Source organism: Salvia hispanica, chromosome 5 (assembly GCF_029641045.1).
Source record: "Salvia hispanica isolate PSC_SH4W2 chromosome 5, Shi_PSC_v1, whole genome shotgun sequence".
In the NCBI taxonomy this organism is placed as follows: Eukaryota; Viridiplantae; Streptophyta; class Magnoliopsida; order Lamiales; family Lamiaceae; genus Salvia; species Salvia hispanica.
Genome location: NC_142696.1, coordinates 23,052,456 through 23,068,464, shown reverse-complemented (window position 1 = coordinate 23,068,464; position 16,009 = coordinate 23,052,456). Strand labels below are relative to the sequence as shown.

At 35.6% G+C, this 16,009-nt stretch overlaps 2 protein-coding genes across 4 annotated transcripts; one reads left to right on the top strand and one right to left on the bottom strand.

Annotated features, from left to right (window-relative positions):
• Positions 1 to 467: 467 nt before the first annotated feature.
• On the top strand, positions 468 to 4,311 carry LOC125188716 (auxin response factor 22-like). Of its 2 annotated transcripts, none has more exons than XM_048085726.2 (5): positions 468 to 897; positions 1,031 to 2,144; positions 2,730 to 3,616; positions 3,695 to 3,760; positions 3,903 to 4,040. In XM_048085726.2, the coding sequence occupies exons 2-5, from the start codon at positions 1,095 to 1,097 to the stop codon at positions 3,946 to 3,948; spliced, it is 2,049 nt and encodes a 682-aa protein (XP_047941683.1). In that variant the 5' UTR covers positions 468 to 897; positions 1,031 to 1,094; the 3' UTR covers positions 3,949 to 4,040. The 2 variants fall into 2 exon arrangements, with proteins under 2 accessions (XP_047941683.1, XP_047941682.1); XM_048085725.2 differs by having other exon boundaries at positions 470 to 897; positions 3,951 to 4,311.
• Positions 4,312 to 13,759: 9,448 nt separating this feature from the next.
• On the bottom strand, positions 13,760 to 15,873 carry LOC125189066 (ubiquitin-like protein 5). 2 transcript variants are annotated; one of them, XM_048086249.2, is made up of 2 exons: positions 15,572 to 15,873; positions 13,760 to 14,004 (listed from the first exon to the last, which is right to left on the bottom strand). In XM_048086249.2, exon 1 carries the CDS (start codon positions 15,807 to 15,809, stop codon positions 15,588 to 15,590), a length of 222 nt encoding a protein of 73 aa, XP_047942206.1. In that variant the 5' UTR covers positions 15,810 to 15,873; the 3' UTR covers positions 13,760 to 14,004; positions 15,572 to 15,587. The 2 variants fall into 2 exon arrangements, with proteins under 2 accessions (XP_047942206.1, XP_047942205.1); XM_048086248.2 differs by having other exon boundaries at positions 13,760 to 14,009; positions 15,572 to 15,864.
• Positions 15,874 to 16,009: the final 136 nt, after the last annotated feature.

The window sequence follows — 16,009 nt, the reverse complement described above, 5'->3', positions numbered from 1 at the left end:
ATTTAACCTTTGAAAATAGGAGAGGATTGATTGAGCCAAAAGTGGAAACTGTGTGTGTAGTGTAGTCAGTTTTAACCATGGTGAAAAGCAAGCAATGGACAAACAGAATTTTGAAGGCCCCAGGGTTAAATCTGTCATCTCACTAAAATGACCGGTCCGCTCAGATCCCGTACAGTTCGCTAGCATCAGTCTAAAGCCTGTGTCCTAATATCTCGCGATATCTCCCGCTATTTTCTCAACTACTCCTTAACCCTTTTTTTGAATATTCAATTTTCCTTCACCGAAAATATTTGTAGTTTATTGGAAATCCGGTAATTAAAGGAGCTAAACTGAATATAAATTCCAAAAAGCTGAAAGAAAAAAGGACAGAAAAAAATACATTTCTAATAGGAGCGCATTATTAAGTGTGGAATTAAATAAAAAGGCAATTAATGTAATTGTCCCTATTGTCTGGTGCGTTGAGATTATTAGTACAGAGAGAGAGAAAAAAAAAGATGGACGATAACTACAAAACCAACCATAAATCCATGTCACCCCACACACTGCTCTCTCTCCTTCCAACTTTACCTTTGTATCCTTCTCAGACGCCGTCGTTTTAGCTCAGAGAGAGGGAGAGAGGGCGCATAATTTGTTAGGCGACGTTTTCCGTCAACTACCGGTGGAGGAATCAACGATTTACGGGGCGATGTTTTGGTGATGTTCCTAGTCACATTTCTTTTGTTTTTTTCTACTTTCTCGGGGCCAGATTCGTGAATCACTCGCCTCTTGTATCGTCGATTCCGGGATCAACGGTTGTGGATCTTTTTATTTCATTGATTTCTCTTCTCAGCTCACAAAAAATCCATAAACAGACACTCTGTGCGTTTTACACGCAATCGGTGTGAGAAATTTGTGGAGGTCAGTATACAAATATCAGTATTGGATGAACAGCTTCGTTGCTTTAGATCTTGTCCTTTTTCCTTGTGGAGTGAATTATTCAATTTTTTATTGATTTGCGCCTGATTTGTTCATCTGTTTGAATTACTTGCAGCGGTTATTGAACAGGATTGTGAAATCAGTTTAATTAAACGAGGAAATTGCACTTCTCGGTTGAGATGGGGGAGAGGAGCTTGGACTCCGAGCTGTGGCACGCGTGCGCTGGTGGCATGGTTCAAATGCCGCCGGTGAACTCGAAGGTCTTCTATTTCCCGCAGGGACACGCGGAGCACACGCTCACTTCTGTCGATTTCGGCGCTTTGCCGAAATTCCCGCCGATGATCCTCTGCCGTGTAGCCGCGGTGAAATATTTGGCCGACCCTGACACCGACGAGGTTTATGGAAAGATTAGGCTGATTCCGGTGGGGAAAAACGAGCACGGCTTCGATGACGGTGGAATTCTGGGAAACAACGGATCTGCGTCTAATGAGAAACCTACTTCGTTCGCGAAGACGCTGACGCAGTCCGATGCTAACAACGGTGGGGGATTCTCCGTTCCTCGTTACTGCGCTGAGACGATTTTCCCTCGATTGGATTACTCGGCCGATCCTCCCGTGCAGAATGTGATTGCCAAGGATGTTCACGGCGATACTTGGAAGTTTCGCCACATCTACCGAGGGACGCCGAGGAGGCATTTGCTGACTACTGGATGGAGTACTTTTGTGAATCAGAAGAAGCTCGTGGCCGGGGATTCAATCGTGTTTCTGAGGGCCGAGAACGGGGATCTCTGTGTGGGAATTCGGAGGGCTAAGAGGAGTGGAGTTGGGGGTGAGCCCTCGTCCGGGTGGAATTCCGGTGGTGCAGGGAATTTTGGTTTCTCGTCGTTTTTGAAGGAGGATGAGAGCAGGCTGATGCACAGAGTTGGTAGTGGGAATATGAGAGAAAAGGGGAAAGTGAGGCCGGAGTCGGTTGTTGAGGCAACCTTCCTGGCGGCTAACGGCCAGCCTTTTGAGGTGGTCTATTATCCGCGGGCGAGCACGCCGGAGTTCTGTGTGAGGGCGTCATCTGTCAGTGCCGCCATGAGGGTACAGTGGTGTGCTGGAATGAGGTTCAAGATGCCATTTGAAACAGAGGACTCCTCTCGGATTAGCTGGTTTATGGGAACTATTGCTTCTGTTCAAGTTGTTGACCCCCTCCGTTGGCCTAATTCTCCTTGGAGACTGCTTCAGGTGATTCACAGCTCCTTATTGTTTTAAATTGAAAATATAATTGTCCAAATGATCATTTGCTTTTTTATTCAACTGCATAGTGTCTTAGCTGCTAGTAATCTTCATGTTATGTTTTGGGAGTTTAGTTAGAACTAGATTTATCATGCTTGAACCTTGATTAAAAAAAAAAGTATCAAAACTTGTTTGAAAATCATGCTAAAAAAATGTTGCATATGATAGAACATTTGTTTTCTTTTCCCTTACGTGTAATGGATCTGTTAACTTTTAATTAGTAGTATTTGCAATCATTTCTTCTGGAATCACATGCTCATTACGATCTTGGCTATTCTCCAACATGCTATAGCTTCAGTGGCATCTGATCAAAAAGTCAACTAATACACTCTGGGAGCTGATATAATAAGGCTGGTATTTTCATGTAGATTCTGCAAATATAGTTTCTGTTCTTTCATTCAGTTGTTCTTTACTCCTTGCTATAACTGTTACTTTATCCGAGCACAATAAAAAGTTGTAGGATTGCGAACTTGATTCAGACTTATTCTGCTTTCCTTTTGTTCTCACATTACTTCTTGCACCGAAATGTGGCAGGTAACATGGGATGAACCTGATCTATTGCAAAATGTGAAATGTGTCAGCCCTTGGCTTGTTGAGATGGTCTCAAATATGCCAACAATTCTCCATCTATCGCCCTTCTCACCACCAAGAAAGAAGTTGCGTTTACAGCAACACTCGGACTTTTCACTAGACGGTCAATTTCCAATGCCGTCGTTTTCAGGCACCCCCCTAGGTCCAAGCAGTCCCTTGTGTCTATCTGACAACATTACTGCAGGCATACAGGGAGCCAGGCATGCTCAAATGGGAGTCCCATTGTCGGATTTCCATCTCAGCAACAAACTGCAGATGGGACTATTACCACCCAGTTTCCTACGACTTGATCCTCATGCCAAAATTCCGAATAGGATGGCTAGGAGTCATGTGGATAGTAAAGAAAATATATCTTGCCTATTAAGCATTGGAAGTGCTACTCAAAATTCAGAGAAAACTGGTGACGTCAAGACACCTCGGTTTGTACTCTTTGGTCAAACAATCCTCACTGAGCAGCAGATGGCTAACGACTGCTCCAGTGAAGTAGCTTCTAAAGTAACAGAAGAAAAGAATTCTGGTGGAACACCATGGAAGAATGGAAGTTTTGCTCTAGACCATGAAGATCTTCCAAATAATTTTTCTGATAGCCAGTTCTTGTGGAAACAGGGCTACAATGCATCTGATCTTAGCTTGGATACTGGTCATTGCAAGGTGTTCTTGGAGTCTGAAGATGTAGGTCGAACCCTTGATCTATCTGTTCTCGGATCATATGAAGAGCTATACAAAAGGCTAGAGGAAATGTTTGGGTTTGAAAGATCAGAAATGCTGAGCCATGTGTACTACCGTGATGCAGCAGGTGCTGTCAAACAAGCTGGAGATGAACCATTCAGGTAATGTACTCTTTTTCAATAGTTACGATGTTATAATTTTCATTCGTTGACATGTTTATGCTATATCTGATACTGCAGTGAGTTCATGAAGACTGCCAAAAGATTGACTATTCTTATGAAACCCAGCAATAACACCACAGAAAGGTAACTACTTATCTCTTACCTGTAATTGTTGTTTTTTAAAATCTCTTACCTGCAGTTTTCTGTTGAGGTTGTCTAATTTTATTGCATTTGCTGTGATTGCTTATTCTTCTCATATTGAAAAATCAATAATAATATATGCTAGTAAGGAAGAAGCTGGCGAAACTGAAAGATCTCTTACTATGTATTGAAGGAAATTTATTACTGGTTTGCCAACCGCGGAGCGCGGACTTGATTCCTCCAACCAGGCAGGGGCCCTCAGCATATTCGCTTAGTCGAAGCATCTTGAAAACCATGGCAGAATAGGCGAGGCTCTGGTTTATTCATCTACATATCTAGTTCTAGTAATGTCTTCGTGTCCAATGTGTTAATGGAAACTTCAATAATGTGAAGTTCTAGCTAAATGTGTGTTGTGTATAACATCATTCTAGTCAATGGTGTGGATTCTGTGTTTATGATCTAGCTCAATCAACTCTACTATGTTGGCTGCTATATTTTTATGATCTTATTATGTAATACGTTGACCTATATCTCTATTTCTTCCTTTTGCTTGATTGATTTGTATGATTTTTTTCGTGTTCCAAAAATGGTGATGTGTCATGCACAATTGCCTCTCTTTGGATTTGTAGGCTTCAAATTTTCATAGGGATTAAACCAAAGAGCCAACAAGCCAACAATAGTGATGTCTAAATTATTGTTTTATTAATAAATTTGGCAATTAGAACCTTTAAGTTAAAGGGGGGGCATAATTCTGGTGTTTGACAATCCCGACAAACCAAAATTGAAGCAAGTAAATGTATATTATTGAAATGTTTGAAAGTTGCGAAGAAAAAGTGATCCAACAAAAGAAAACAATTTGGGTGCTTATTTTAATTTCACACGTGAGGTGTGGGGCAGGGTTAAGACAAGAAACCAAATTGGTTGTTAAAAATATGATTATGATAATGATAATGATGTTCATGGTGATGGGTGATGGTGATTGTGATGGTGATAATCATGTCATGTGTGTTTTCCACTCCTCTCGCCGCCTTGTTGCTCGAGTCATTATTGTGCTTAATGCAGCATCTCTAATACTTAATGCCCTCTTTGACTAACCCTCCCTATTAACATTAATAGTTACAACCTTTGAGTTTGGACTCATAAATCAACACTTACTCCAAAGTTGTTAGTGAAGTTGTAATCCATACTACCATAATAATAGACCAGGGCCTTTACTTTTGTGCTAATTTTCATTATTTTTTTCCTAAGTTACAATAGAATATCTATAGATTTATTAAAAGGTTAAAATTAAGACTAATTGGTTTCGAACCTACGAGATAGATAGAAAATGGATATTGGCCTCAAATAAGTATATATCTTTTAAAAAGTTGGATTTTTCCCATAAACTTTTAATTTGGCAAATAATAACAAGAACTTTATCCGAGTTTGTTATTTCTCATTGACGAAAAAATTTAGGCTATATTTAGGATTGAAGAACAATTTTGGAGTGTGTGCTTCAAGAAAAACTATCTTCATAGATTGAAGAACTTGAAGCACTCAAAGTTGTCAAGAAATTATGAAAACAAAGTCTGTATCACCATATTATTTGATGGAATTTTTACGCCAGTGCAAAATTCAGATAAAGTTCATGATATTTTTTGTCAAGTTGAAAGTTCGTGGGAGAAACTCAATTTTTTTAAAGTTCCATGATATTAGGGTCCAATATCCCTATGAAACATGGGGAACAAATTTAGCTTCAAATACAAGTTTATCTTCAAAATCGCACAAGTTGGTTGGCCTATTCGCCCTAGTGATTTTGTTGCACTAAGTTACTCGATCGATTGACAATCTCTGGACTCTTTCCACTTCTCGGAAAGATTTAGCCTGGTTGAGTGGCTTGTATTAGCCACCTCATGGGTTTGGATCCCCTGCTGTGCTGCCCACCACAGCAGGGGCTGCTGGCTGCTGTTTCACGTAGAAGAATATTTTATAATAAATAAATATAATATTTTAATTTTATAATGTATGAATTAAATATTTGCTGTGTGAAACAGCAACCCCTGCTGTGGTGGGCAGCACAGCAGGGGATCCAAACCCGCCACCTCACACGGTCAAGTAACAGTCTCCGTACTCCAAGACTTTATAAAGTCAAAATAATTTCTTATTTTTATTATTTTTCGGTACAAAACTCGATAAATTTAAAATTACAAATTAATAAAAAAAATACTAATAGCAAGGAAAAGAAGTATTTCCCATATTCCACTATAAGTAATTGATTTTCTTTTTTTGGTTGTTCCAGTACAAGTGATAGATTTCTATTTTTAGCAAAATGCAATACATTTACTTTATTTTCGCTTTATCTCTCTATTTTATCATTATTTCTACTTTATTCTCTTTCTTTTTATTCAGTAAATATCATTTTCTAAAGGGATATTGGCACCTAATATCATGGAACATTAAAAAAGTTGGTTTTTTCCCACGAACTTTGAAATTGGCAAATAATATCACGAACTTTACCCCGAGTTTGTTATTTCCTACTAATGAAAAAATTCCGGCAAATAATATCATGATACGGATTTTTTTTTCGTAATTTCTCGACAATAACTTCGAGAGTTTCAAGATTTTCAATCTTTGAGAATAGTTTTTCTTGAAGCACACCCTCCCAATATGTTCTTCAATCTATTAATATAGCCGGAATTTTTCCACTGGTGGGAAATAACAAACTCAAGGTAAAGTTCGTGATATTATTTGTCAATTTCAAAGTTCGTGGGAAAAACCCAACTTTTTGAAAGTTACATGATACCAGGTGTCAATATCTCTTTTCTAAATTATAGTGACTAAATAAAATCAATCATTTATAGCAAGACGAAGGGAGTATAAAACCAAGTTAAATCTAACCTTTAAAATCATGTATGTTATGAATGATCGAATACGGATCCAATAAAGGATTTTCTTGTCATATATCAAGGAATAAGGAAATAAAATTTAATAGAAATAAATCATATCATATGCATGAATACTAGGAGGAAATATCAATTAATCCTCGATCTGATATTGGATTGGATACATTTTGGGTTGACCTGATAACGACTCAATCTGCACGATTTGTCAACCCTAGCATCTATATATATCTGCTCACGACATCAAGTTTTTCTGTAGTGAAAGTTCTAATCAATTATTTGTGTGATATCTTCTCATAATATTTTCATTAGACATGCAGAGTATACTTATATTAGACAAGCTATTTATAACATAAAAGCAAATTAATTATTGTGAAAGATGATCATGGGATGATTTTTATTTCTTTCCTTTTTTTTTGAAAAATGCAATAAAATAAATAAAGAGTAAAAGATACAAAGGAGGCAAGAGATGGATAAAAATGAAATCAAACAACTACTCTAAAGAGCTTCTACCAATGTGACCAATATATACTACTTGTCACAAATTAGTTGGTGGACTAATCGAATCACAAATGTGACATAAGTTCGATCGAAGTGATCTTTGCAGACAATGAGACAAACACAGCTATCCATCTTGCATACTGTTTAATTCCATGGGATCTAAGGTGATTCATGGGATTATTGTATGTACAAAAAACACAGTGTGGTCCACCAAATTTGACCAAGATTCTCTCAAATGCAAGAATCTTTGAAAAAATGAAAGTCGCCCAATTCATCAAATATTTCAATGTAAATAATATGCTTGAATCACGAACAAAAGCTCTGAAATTAATAAAAGTGTTTTCATATTTGACCAGAAAGTTAGGGTTTTATGCTCAAGATCCAAGAAATCGAGAGAGATGACAGTGTAGTATCCCCTAAAATCAGGCATGGGAGAAGCTGCTGTTTTGAGCTTATCTTAATTCTCAAAATAAAGACTTCCCCTTTTTTTATAGATAAAAATTTTCAATGTACTCCATTTTTAGGACTTTCTAATATTTTTTTGTTCATGAATACCAATAAGTACTCTACAAAATATTAAGTCACATTTCTTCTACTATTACTCCCTCCATTCCATAAAAATAGAAACATTTGAGACGTACGAAATTTTTTTATTAATAAAGTAAAAAAAGAAAAGACAAAGATAATTAAAATAATGTTATTGGAAAGTAGGACTCGGGGATATGTTTACATATACTATTTTATTGTTTACTTTTGTAAAAAATTTGAAATTTCTTTATATTTGCCCCTTCTCAACTTCTCAAATTTTTCTCATATATATAATTTTGATCCCTTTCATTTATAATCCTGGCTCCGCCCTTGATTTATATTTTTATTGGGCTCTGGTGATATAAGTTGTAAATAAATTGATATATATAGGTAATGACTTGTGGTTTCCATAAATAAATATAAGTTACTTTTTTTGGAACGAACAGAAAAGGAAAGTGTCCCTACTTTTATGAGACATTATATTATAATCGTTTCTTTACAATACAATACTAGTATGTTTAAAGACGTTGATCATTAGGACATGGTGCGTTAAAATTCAAATAATTTTTATTGTAGAACTATAAACAATGAACATTATACGTAGCGAACTGCCTCATTGTAATTAAGGGATAATCTATTATACTTCATCCGTTCCATAGTAATGGAGGTATTTCTTTTTGGTACGGAGATTAAGAAAAATTGTGTTAGGTGAGTTAGTAAAGAGAATAAAGTGGAAAATGAAAAAGGTAGAGAGATGAGGAGAGAGTAAAGTATATGTGGAAAAATGTGTTGTCTTTTACTAAAAATGAAATGACTTTATTACTATGGAACGTACTAAAATAACAAAATGACTCTATTACTATGGAACGGAGGGAGTACATTACAAGTACATCCAGTACAATTTTCATTACAAGTGTATAAACTGTTCATGATTAGTAGTTTTACAATAAGAATTATACTTTTTAAATTATTTCAATACTATTAGGACATGCACAAAAATTTAATAAGGGAAATGTGAAGAATGATCAGGACTTAGAAAGAGATTTTTTGTTTCAAAAAGACCAATAATTTCTTAATATTTATAGCCGAAAAAGGTTACTCCAGACAAATTTATGCATTAGGTGTTAGTTTAGACAATTTTCTGCATATGCTTTTCGACCTATTTTTAATACTCATTTTGTGCACATATTATGTTACTACATTGTAGTAGTATATTGTTGCGTGAGTGAAAGAGAGCTGGGAAGTTCTCGTGCGAGTGTGTCAATATGTTCAAATTTCTCAGATCCAGAGAATTCACTAGACCACGGGGTCTAGGAACTCAGAGAACCCTCGAAATCATTTGTTGTTGGGCACACAATCACTTCCTGCCTTTCAAAACCCTCAACCCACTGCACTAAAAAGAATTAGTATAAGGAAGTAGGGATCGAATCCCACAGAGATGGATGCGTAACTAAACATGCGAGAAGATTTGGAAACTGTTTATGGCTGCTGCCACGCATTTTTGGGGTTGAGATTAGATTCCTAGACTCGGAAAATGAAATGCTCTATTCTAACAGCTAGATTTAGGCAAGAATAACAGAACATGCATTACGATAAACAAGATGTACTCAAGATCATTCTCCAGTGGAAACAATTACCAGACCTAGTAAACGGCTTCCTAAAACTAACCTAGACAGAGGAAAATTGAATCGTGGGGACCATTTCCCAAAATAGCAGAGTACGAATGAAAAGCTCCAGATTAACTAACTAAAGGCTTAACTAACAGTGACTTCATCTTCTCAAAAACCTTGATCACGAAATGCAGAGGAAATATAGAGCGACTGAGCAAAATACAAAACGAAGCAGAGCAAGCTAGATTAAACCGATTACTACGATTAACTACTGAAACTCAAGCAGATCTACTATCCCTAGACGAGGTAAATAAGAAAACAGAAATTAAACATCAAAACCATGCAAATATGAACAGATCCAAACACTGGATGCTTTATCGACTCCGGATCTAAGCTTCCATCGACAAACCACAGCAATCCCGATCTCCGATCACACAAATTGAACCAGATTCAAACAATCCACCACGATCTCCACACAATTCAACTCCAAACTCAAATCAATCTCAAAAACATTCAAAGTGAACAGAAAATGCAGCGATAACATGAAACAAAACCATAGTAGTAAATTCCATAGCAAAATAGTGCAATATCCAACAGAAATTTAACAAAATACGGCCGAGCTTCGAACAACGAAGACTCGGGAAATTCGGGAACGTAAACTTAAAACAGAAACAGATTGTATCTTCGCCTCCCGTGGAGACGGTGTTGCACAACTCCGATGAAATGTTTAACCGTAAACCCCCCAAACTGATTTCCCCAAAGTGTGTGTGTAGAGAATGAGAAAAACTGAGCTAAGAGCTAAGAGATATGTTTCTTGTATGCCGCGTGCTCTTATTTATAGGCATGGAGCTTCTAGATTCTTCTTTGTAATTTCCGTTCTGCCCTTATCTAGAACGCTCCTTCGTCTAGTAAATTCTTCTTCTTTTCTGCTCGCTTCATCTGCCAGCTTCCTTCTCCAGGCGATTTTCTTCTTCTTCCTGGACCTAGCGTTTTCTCTACACACCTGGCTTACAAAACCTTGTCAGACCCGGGAAATTATAGAATTCAACCCCATAACCAATGCATGAAATTAGCCTTATCAATGAGTATATTGTGGTACATAGTTAGACCATCTCCAACCATACACCAAAATTGAGTTTTGGTGTAGAAATCTTCTCCACTCATACACCAAACTCAAACTCATTTTTGGTGTTTTTGTTGAAACAACACCATATTTGGTGTTACTGCAAAAGTTTTGTGAGACAAAATCTCAAAAATGGTGTAAATCTTAAATTTGGTGTAAATGGTTGGAGTAAATTATTTTTTGGTGTGGCATATACTCAAAAATGAGTTTGAATTTGGCGTAAATGATTGAAGATGACCTTACTCCGTCTGTTCTATAATAGTGGACTCATTTTGCCATTTTGGCACGTTGCATAGTAGTGAAGTTATTTTCTTTTTTAGTAAAAGTCAACACATTTCTTCTCACCTACTTTACTCTCTCTTACTTTATTTTTTCTTCATCTCTCTACCTTTTTCTTTTCCTACTTTATTCTCCCTTTATTTAATTCACTAAACACAATATTTCTTAATCTCTATGCCAAAAAGATATGGCTACACTATTATGGAACAGAGGGAGTACAAAATTTAAGGGATGTTAATATAATGAAATTTTCCAAAAATTTATTTTTTCTCATGAATTTTAAATTTGACATATAATATAACGAATTTAAATAATTGTTGAATTTTTTTCACCGACGACAAAATATAACTATATGAAAATGACATGCATAACCATATCTGGATTGTAAGTGACTTTGTGATCACATCACTATAATTTTTCAGCGGCAATTACCACTCATATTTTATGTGATGTAATAATAAATGAAATGTAGCCAAATTTTGTCATTGATGGAAAAAATTGAACAATTATTTAAGTTCGTGATATTATATTTCAAGTTTAAAGTTGAAGGGAAAAAATAAAGTTGTAGAAAGATACGTGATATTAGGCGTCTATATCCCAAACTTTAATGCTCTCTATGTCCCATAAAATGGATAATTGAAATGCACGAGAATTAATGCGTAATTGATAAAATAAGAAATATGAGGAGAAGGATAGTTAAAGTATTGTTAGTAGATAATGAGACCGTCATTATTATTAGTGTTTAATAAGTTGTAATGTATAAATAATAATTAGGGGACAACTTTACTGAAATTAAAAAACTTTTCCCTCTGTATTAAAAAATAGAAACATTTAAAACGACACTAGTACAATTGGTAAAGTAAGTGAGAAAAATTAGTAAAGTAAGAGAGATGAAAAGAAAAATGAGTAAAGTAAGAGAGAGGAGAAAAAATAGTAAAAGTAGAGTTAGTAGATTGTGAGATCCATGTCCTAAAATAAAAAGATTTTAAAATTTTTACTTTTAAGGAACGGCTCAAAGTTGAAATAGTTGTTATTTTTAAAAAATGGAAGGAGTACAATATTTCTATGAGATAAAAGAAATAAAAATTACCACATATTTTTTATACAAATAAGGGATTACTAATATTATTGTATTAAAATAAAGATAATGTTGGGTTTTTTTGTCCCATAGTAGGAGTGGGGCCAACTGTAAGTCTGTAACCAATAGCGACAGAGATGTGATGACGTCACTCATCCATGCGGTTCTAATTTTTTTTATTCCATCTTGATATTATGTGGACGGCCACGATTTATTTGAACTTATGGTTGTTTTTGTCGCCATCCATCGCCAACTTAAAACGCGGTATCACCAAAATATCGTATCACCATTCGTCTCGCCGCTCCAATTTATTCAGTTTAGATTCTACAGTATAATTCTAATTTTTCTTTTTGTTTATATTTAATACTTTTGGAATTTGGCGAGTAACTAATAGTATATGTATTTAACATGATTAAAAAAGTTAAAATTTTTATTTTCTAACTTTATGCGATTTGACGAGTATTAAACTTAGACTAAAACTGTAGGAGTACTGAAAATTTTACATTCTATTCTACTCCTAGTTGAAAACTGTGTCACCTCTATCTGCGTACATTGATTTAAAAAAAAAACTATTGAGTATTGAATATTTTACATTCTAAAAGTTTGTCACCTTTGTTGGCGTAAATTTTAAATTAGTACTCCCCTATGTCTTCCTATGCACACATACTAAAAAAATAGTCTACCCAAATTACCCTTAATAAATATTGGCTAAATAGTGAACAATAAAAATGTGAGTTTAGAGGTGACTTAATCAGGGACAGTTATGGATTTATTAAGTGAAAATGTCAGAACGACAGATATTCATATTTGTTTAAGAACTTTATCTAAAGGTATTTCTGAATAACCGTTGTATATTATTCATGATAAGAAAATATGTACTGTGATTAATCTTTTAATTTTCTTAAAGAAAATGACATTTTATTTGTAAATAATCTTTTGTTTCTGAATATTTTCATCTGATTTTTAATATTTTGTTTTTTGTTCGATTTAGTATAAAATACCGTCGTTATTCCACCAAAATTGTTCAGGTTCTTGAGCTTTAATTCAACAAAACTATCATTTTGATTAGTAATTATCCATGAAGAAATTATCATTTTAATTTACTACTATTATTTAAAAACACTCTTAAATTTATAAGTTTTCCGCAACCATTTGACATTTGAAGAAATATATTTGCTTAACTGATAAAATGAAGTTATTAGGGCAATCACGCTTGATTAGGAACTTTTTAAGTCTAACCTTTAAGAACATAAAAATAACACACATTATTTTATTTTGAAATAGATCTCAAACACATCCAAGATTATTTGAAATTTGAATTACTAGTCAAAAGTGAAGCATCTTATCAAACAAATAAATTGGATTTATTCGTCGTACATTATTCTATAATTGTCATTGAGGAGTATAGTTTTAATGTTGTCAGGAAATAACTCACGGTCTGAAATGTATCTTTTACCTATTAAATCAATAAAAGCCATTAAAATTCAGATGAGTACTGAAGGGCAATGTTACACCATTTTCAAAGGTTTCAGTCCCTCAATAAGCTAAAAAGTAGTAATAATCTGAGTAGTGAGGACCAAACTAGCCACATAAATGTTAATGAACATGCATTTTATTTCTAAGCTACTACACCTAATTCCTAAACCTAGTGTTTCTTTTTTCAACAATCTGAGCCCCTACCAACATTAGTGCACATCTTCCATAATTCAAGTTAAATTCAATAGCATGCTCATTTTGGGCCTCTATGCAATATTTGTAAAGTCAGGAATTATGAACTTTAACATAAAACTTAAGCCCAACTAAAAAAAAAGCTTGAAAGTGATGTTGGGCCGAAACAGCCAGTGGCCCAAAATATGCTTATGAAATACTAGTGTCTAAGACGTACTGCAATTTGTATAGTTGCTATTAAATCCAAGGCAAAACTAACTTCTCTCAGCGAAAGCAGGATAGGCTTAATTTAACTACAATAAAATGCAGAAACATGAACACTAAGACAGAATATCATTGATAAAGAAAACTAACACACCAATCACATGTCATTTATGGTACTAATAGCAGAAGATACCAAATCAGTCATTGAATACAAGGTAGTCAAGGGCAATACTTGCGTAATAGGATTGGTACGCATGGTCATCAATTTATACATTTTTAAAGAGTAATAGCCTCAAAAGCTTAGGAAAATATACATGATGATAACCTCCATTCATTCTTCAAGTGCAGAGCTGGAGAAATATATATCCCTCATCCGTCTATCCTGCAGCACCAAACACCAAGACAATTACTATCTCAATCAAGTCCTACAATAAAATAAACAATTGAACAATAACAACACGCTTGAGCAATAATTTAGCAAATTAATCGAGCATATAAGTTCATCTAAAACATAGACTGTAGGGCTGTCCGAATGGGTATCCGCAAGTACCACGCCCAAAAATATTGGGTAAAGTCCCTAAGCACACCCGAACCCAAACCCAAAAAACCCGAATCCATGAAATTCCAATTTTGTTCTTTGGAAACCAAAATCACCCAAATTTCCAATATCCAAGCAAAAATTAAAATCGCACCAAATTTGGATACATTAGGCTTTGATGTAACAGTGCTTTGGATTTCTCATTTCTAATAGTTTTAGTTAGATGTCTACTGCAACTTTGATGCAAAGCAAAATCGCCCAGAATTTCAAAATCCTGAAAATCAAAAACCTTTTCACATCTCTTCCCTTCAGCTTTGTCTCACTACCACTTCACTCTTCACATGTACAGAAGAAAGGAAAATGAACAGAACAGAACTGAATTCAGTCTCATGGCCAATTAATTCCCTTGCAGTCGAAACAGCATTTTCAGATCGAGGCGGCGTAAGCCTCTCTCGGGTCTAAGCTGCGGCGGTTGGAGATGGTGTCTCGTGACTCATGTGTGGGATGGGGGAGAGCCTATAGATGTAAGCGAGAGGCAGAAATGGGATGGGGACGTCGACTTTCTACTAACATACTACTAAAATCCTAAGCTGCTAAATTAATTGTAATTATTTAATTTGAGTTATCCAATCAGGTAATCGGGTAATCCGATACCCGATAATATTCAGATCGGGTCAAGAAATACCCGATATCAGATTTGATGATAGATTTCCAAATTGTGGGATTATAAGAAAAAATAACAGTACTAAACATCAGACCTCATAGGCACAACCGCACAAGAAATTTGGTTTTGCGTGTAGGGCAGTTCATTCAAAGAGGAGAATTACAGGTGATATGAAAATTTGAAATCTAACTGTGTTCTAAAGCAGCACTAAACAAGTAATTTGGTATTCAACATCCCTATTCCCTACCAAACCCAGGAATATGTGATTTCAAACAAAGATAGAGCTATTAGACGGCATAACGAACCCAGCATAGGCAAGGCATGCAATAAACTTCCAATCTACGATGATGCTATTCCAGTGTTGACCCTGATGGATTGATTAATTTTTAACTTGTTTGATCATCTTATCCTCTAAATACTAGCACTTAAAGCAAACGCCCCTAACTCTCTTGGTGAATAATCTTTAACAGATATTGGTAGATACAGCCTCGGACAGAACTTAACAAATAGGTTCGGAAAGTACTCAAATCACACTCCCTATTCATCAATGGAAATGTTTTAACCTAATCTAAATTCGATAAGCTTCCAAAATTCCAACACAAGCACACACAAACAGTAGCTACTGCATCTAGTAAACTAGGCCATGTTTAGCATAATCGTAGACCAAGAAAGAGGAAAATCACGATTGAAATTCTGAAGCGAATCAACAGCAAGTAAGAGAGAGAATAGGGGGAGGGGTTACCAGAGAGGATTGGGGACTAGTTGTAATAGAGCTCAAGGCCCATTCCGTCGTGGATCTCGTAGTCCTTGAGGGTGATATGGTCCTTGTAGACGGTGTACCATTTCTGGATTCTGATCTTGTCGGCGCGAGTCCCCGTCTGCGCCGCCACAAGCTTCTTAAGGTCGCCGATCGTGTCGTCGTCGTTGCACTTGACGCGGACCTTCTTCCCCAGTCGATCGTTCAATACCACCTCAATCATCTTTACACTTGCTCCGCAAACCCTAGAATGTGGAATTCTGGCCCCTTTTCTTCCTATTTATTCACGCGGAATTGTGGAATCTGATCCGGTCCGGTCCAGGTATAAGTGGACTCAAATTCAATATATTTTATTCTCATGATTGAATTATTTGTAATAATAAAATTCAATTTCTTTAAATATAACTTTACTCTCTTGAATTA

Excerpts from the sequence above, each read along its gene's own strand:
- LOC125189066 (XM_048086249.2), bottom strand. The coding sequence starts at position 15,809 with ATGATTGAGGTGGTATTGAACGATCGACTGGGGAAGAAGGTCCGCGTC.
- LOC125188716 (XM_048085725.2), top strand. The coding sequence starts at position 1,095 with ATGGGGGAGAGGAGCTTGGACTCCGAGCTGTGGCACGCGTGCGCTGGT. Across the intron at positions 3,617-3,694 it reads GCTGGAGATGAACCATTCAG|TGAGTTCATGAAGACTGCCA; the intron begins GTAATGTACTCT and ends CTGATACTGCAG. Across the intron at positions 3,761-3,950 it reads AGCAATAACACCACAGAAAG|GAAATTTATTACTGGTTTGC; the intron begins GTAACTACTTAT and ends TATGTATTGAAG.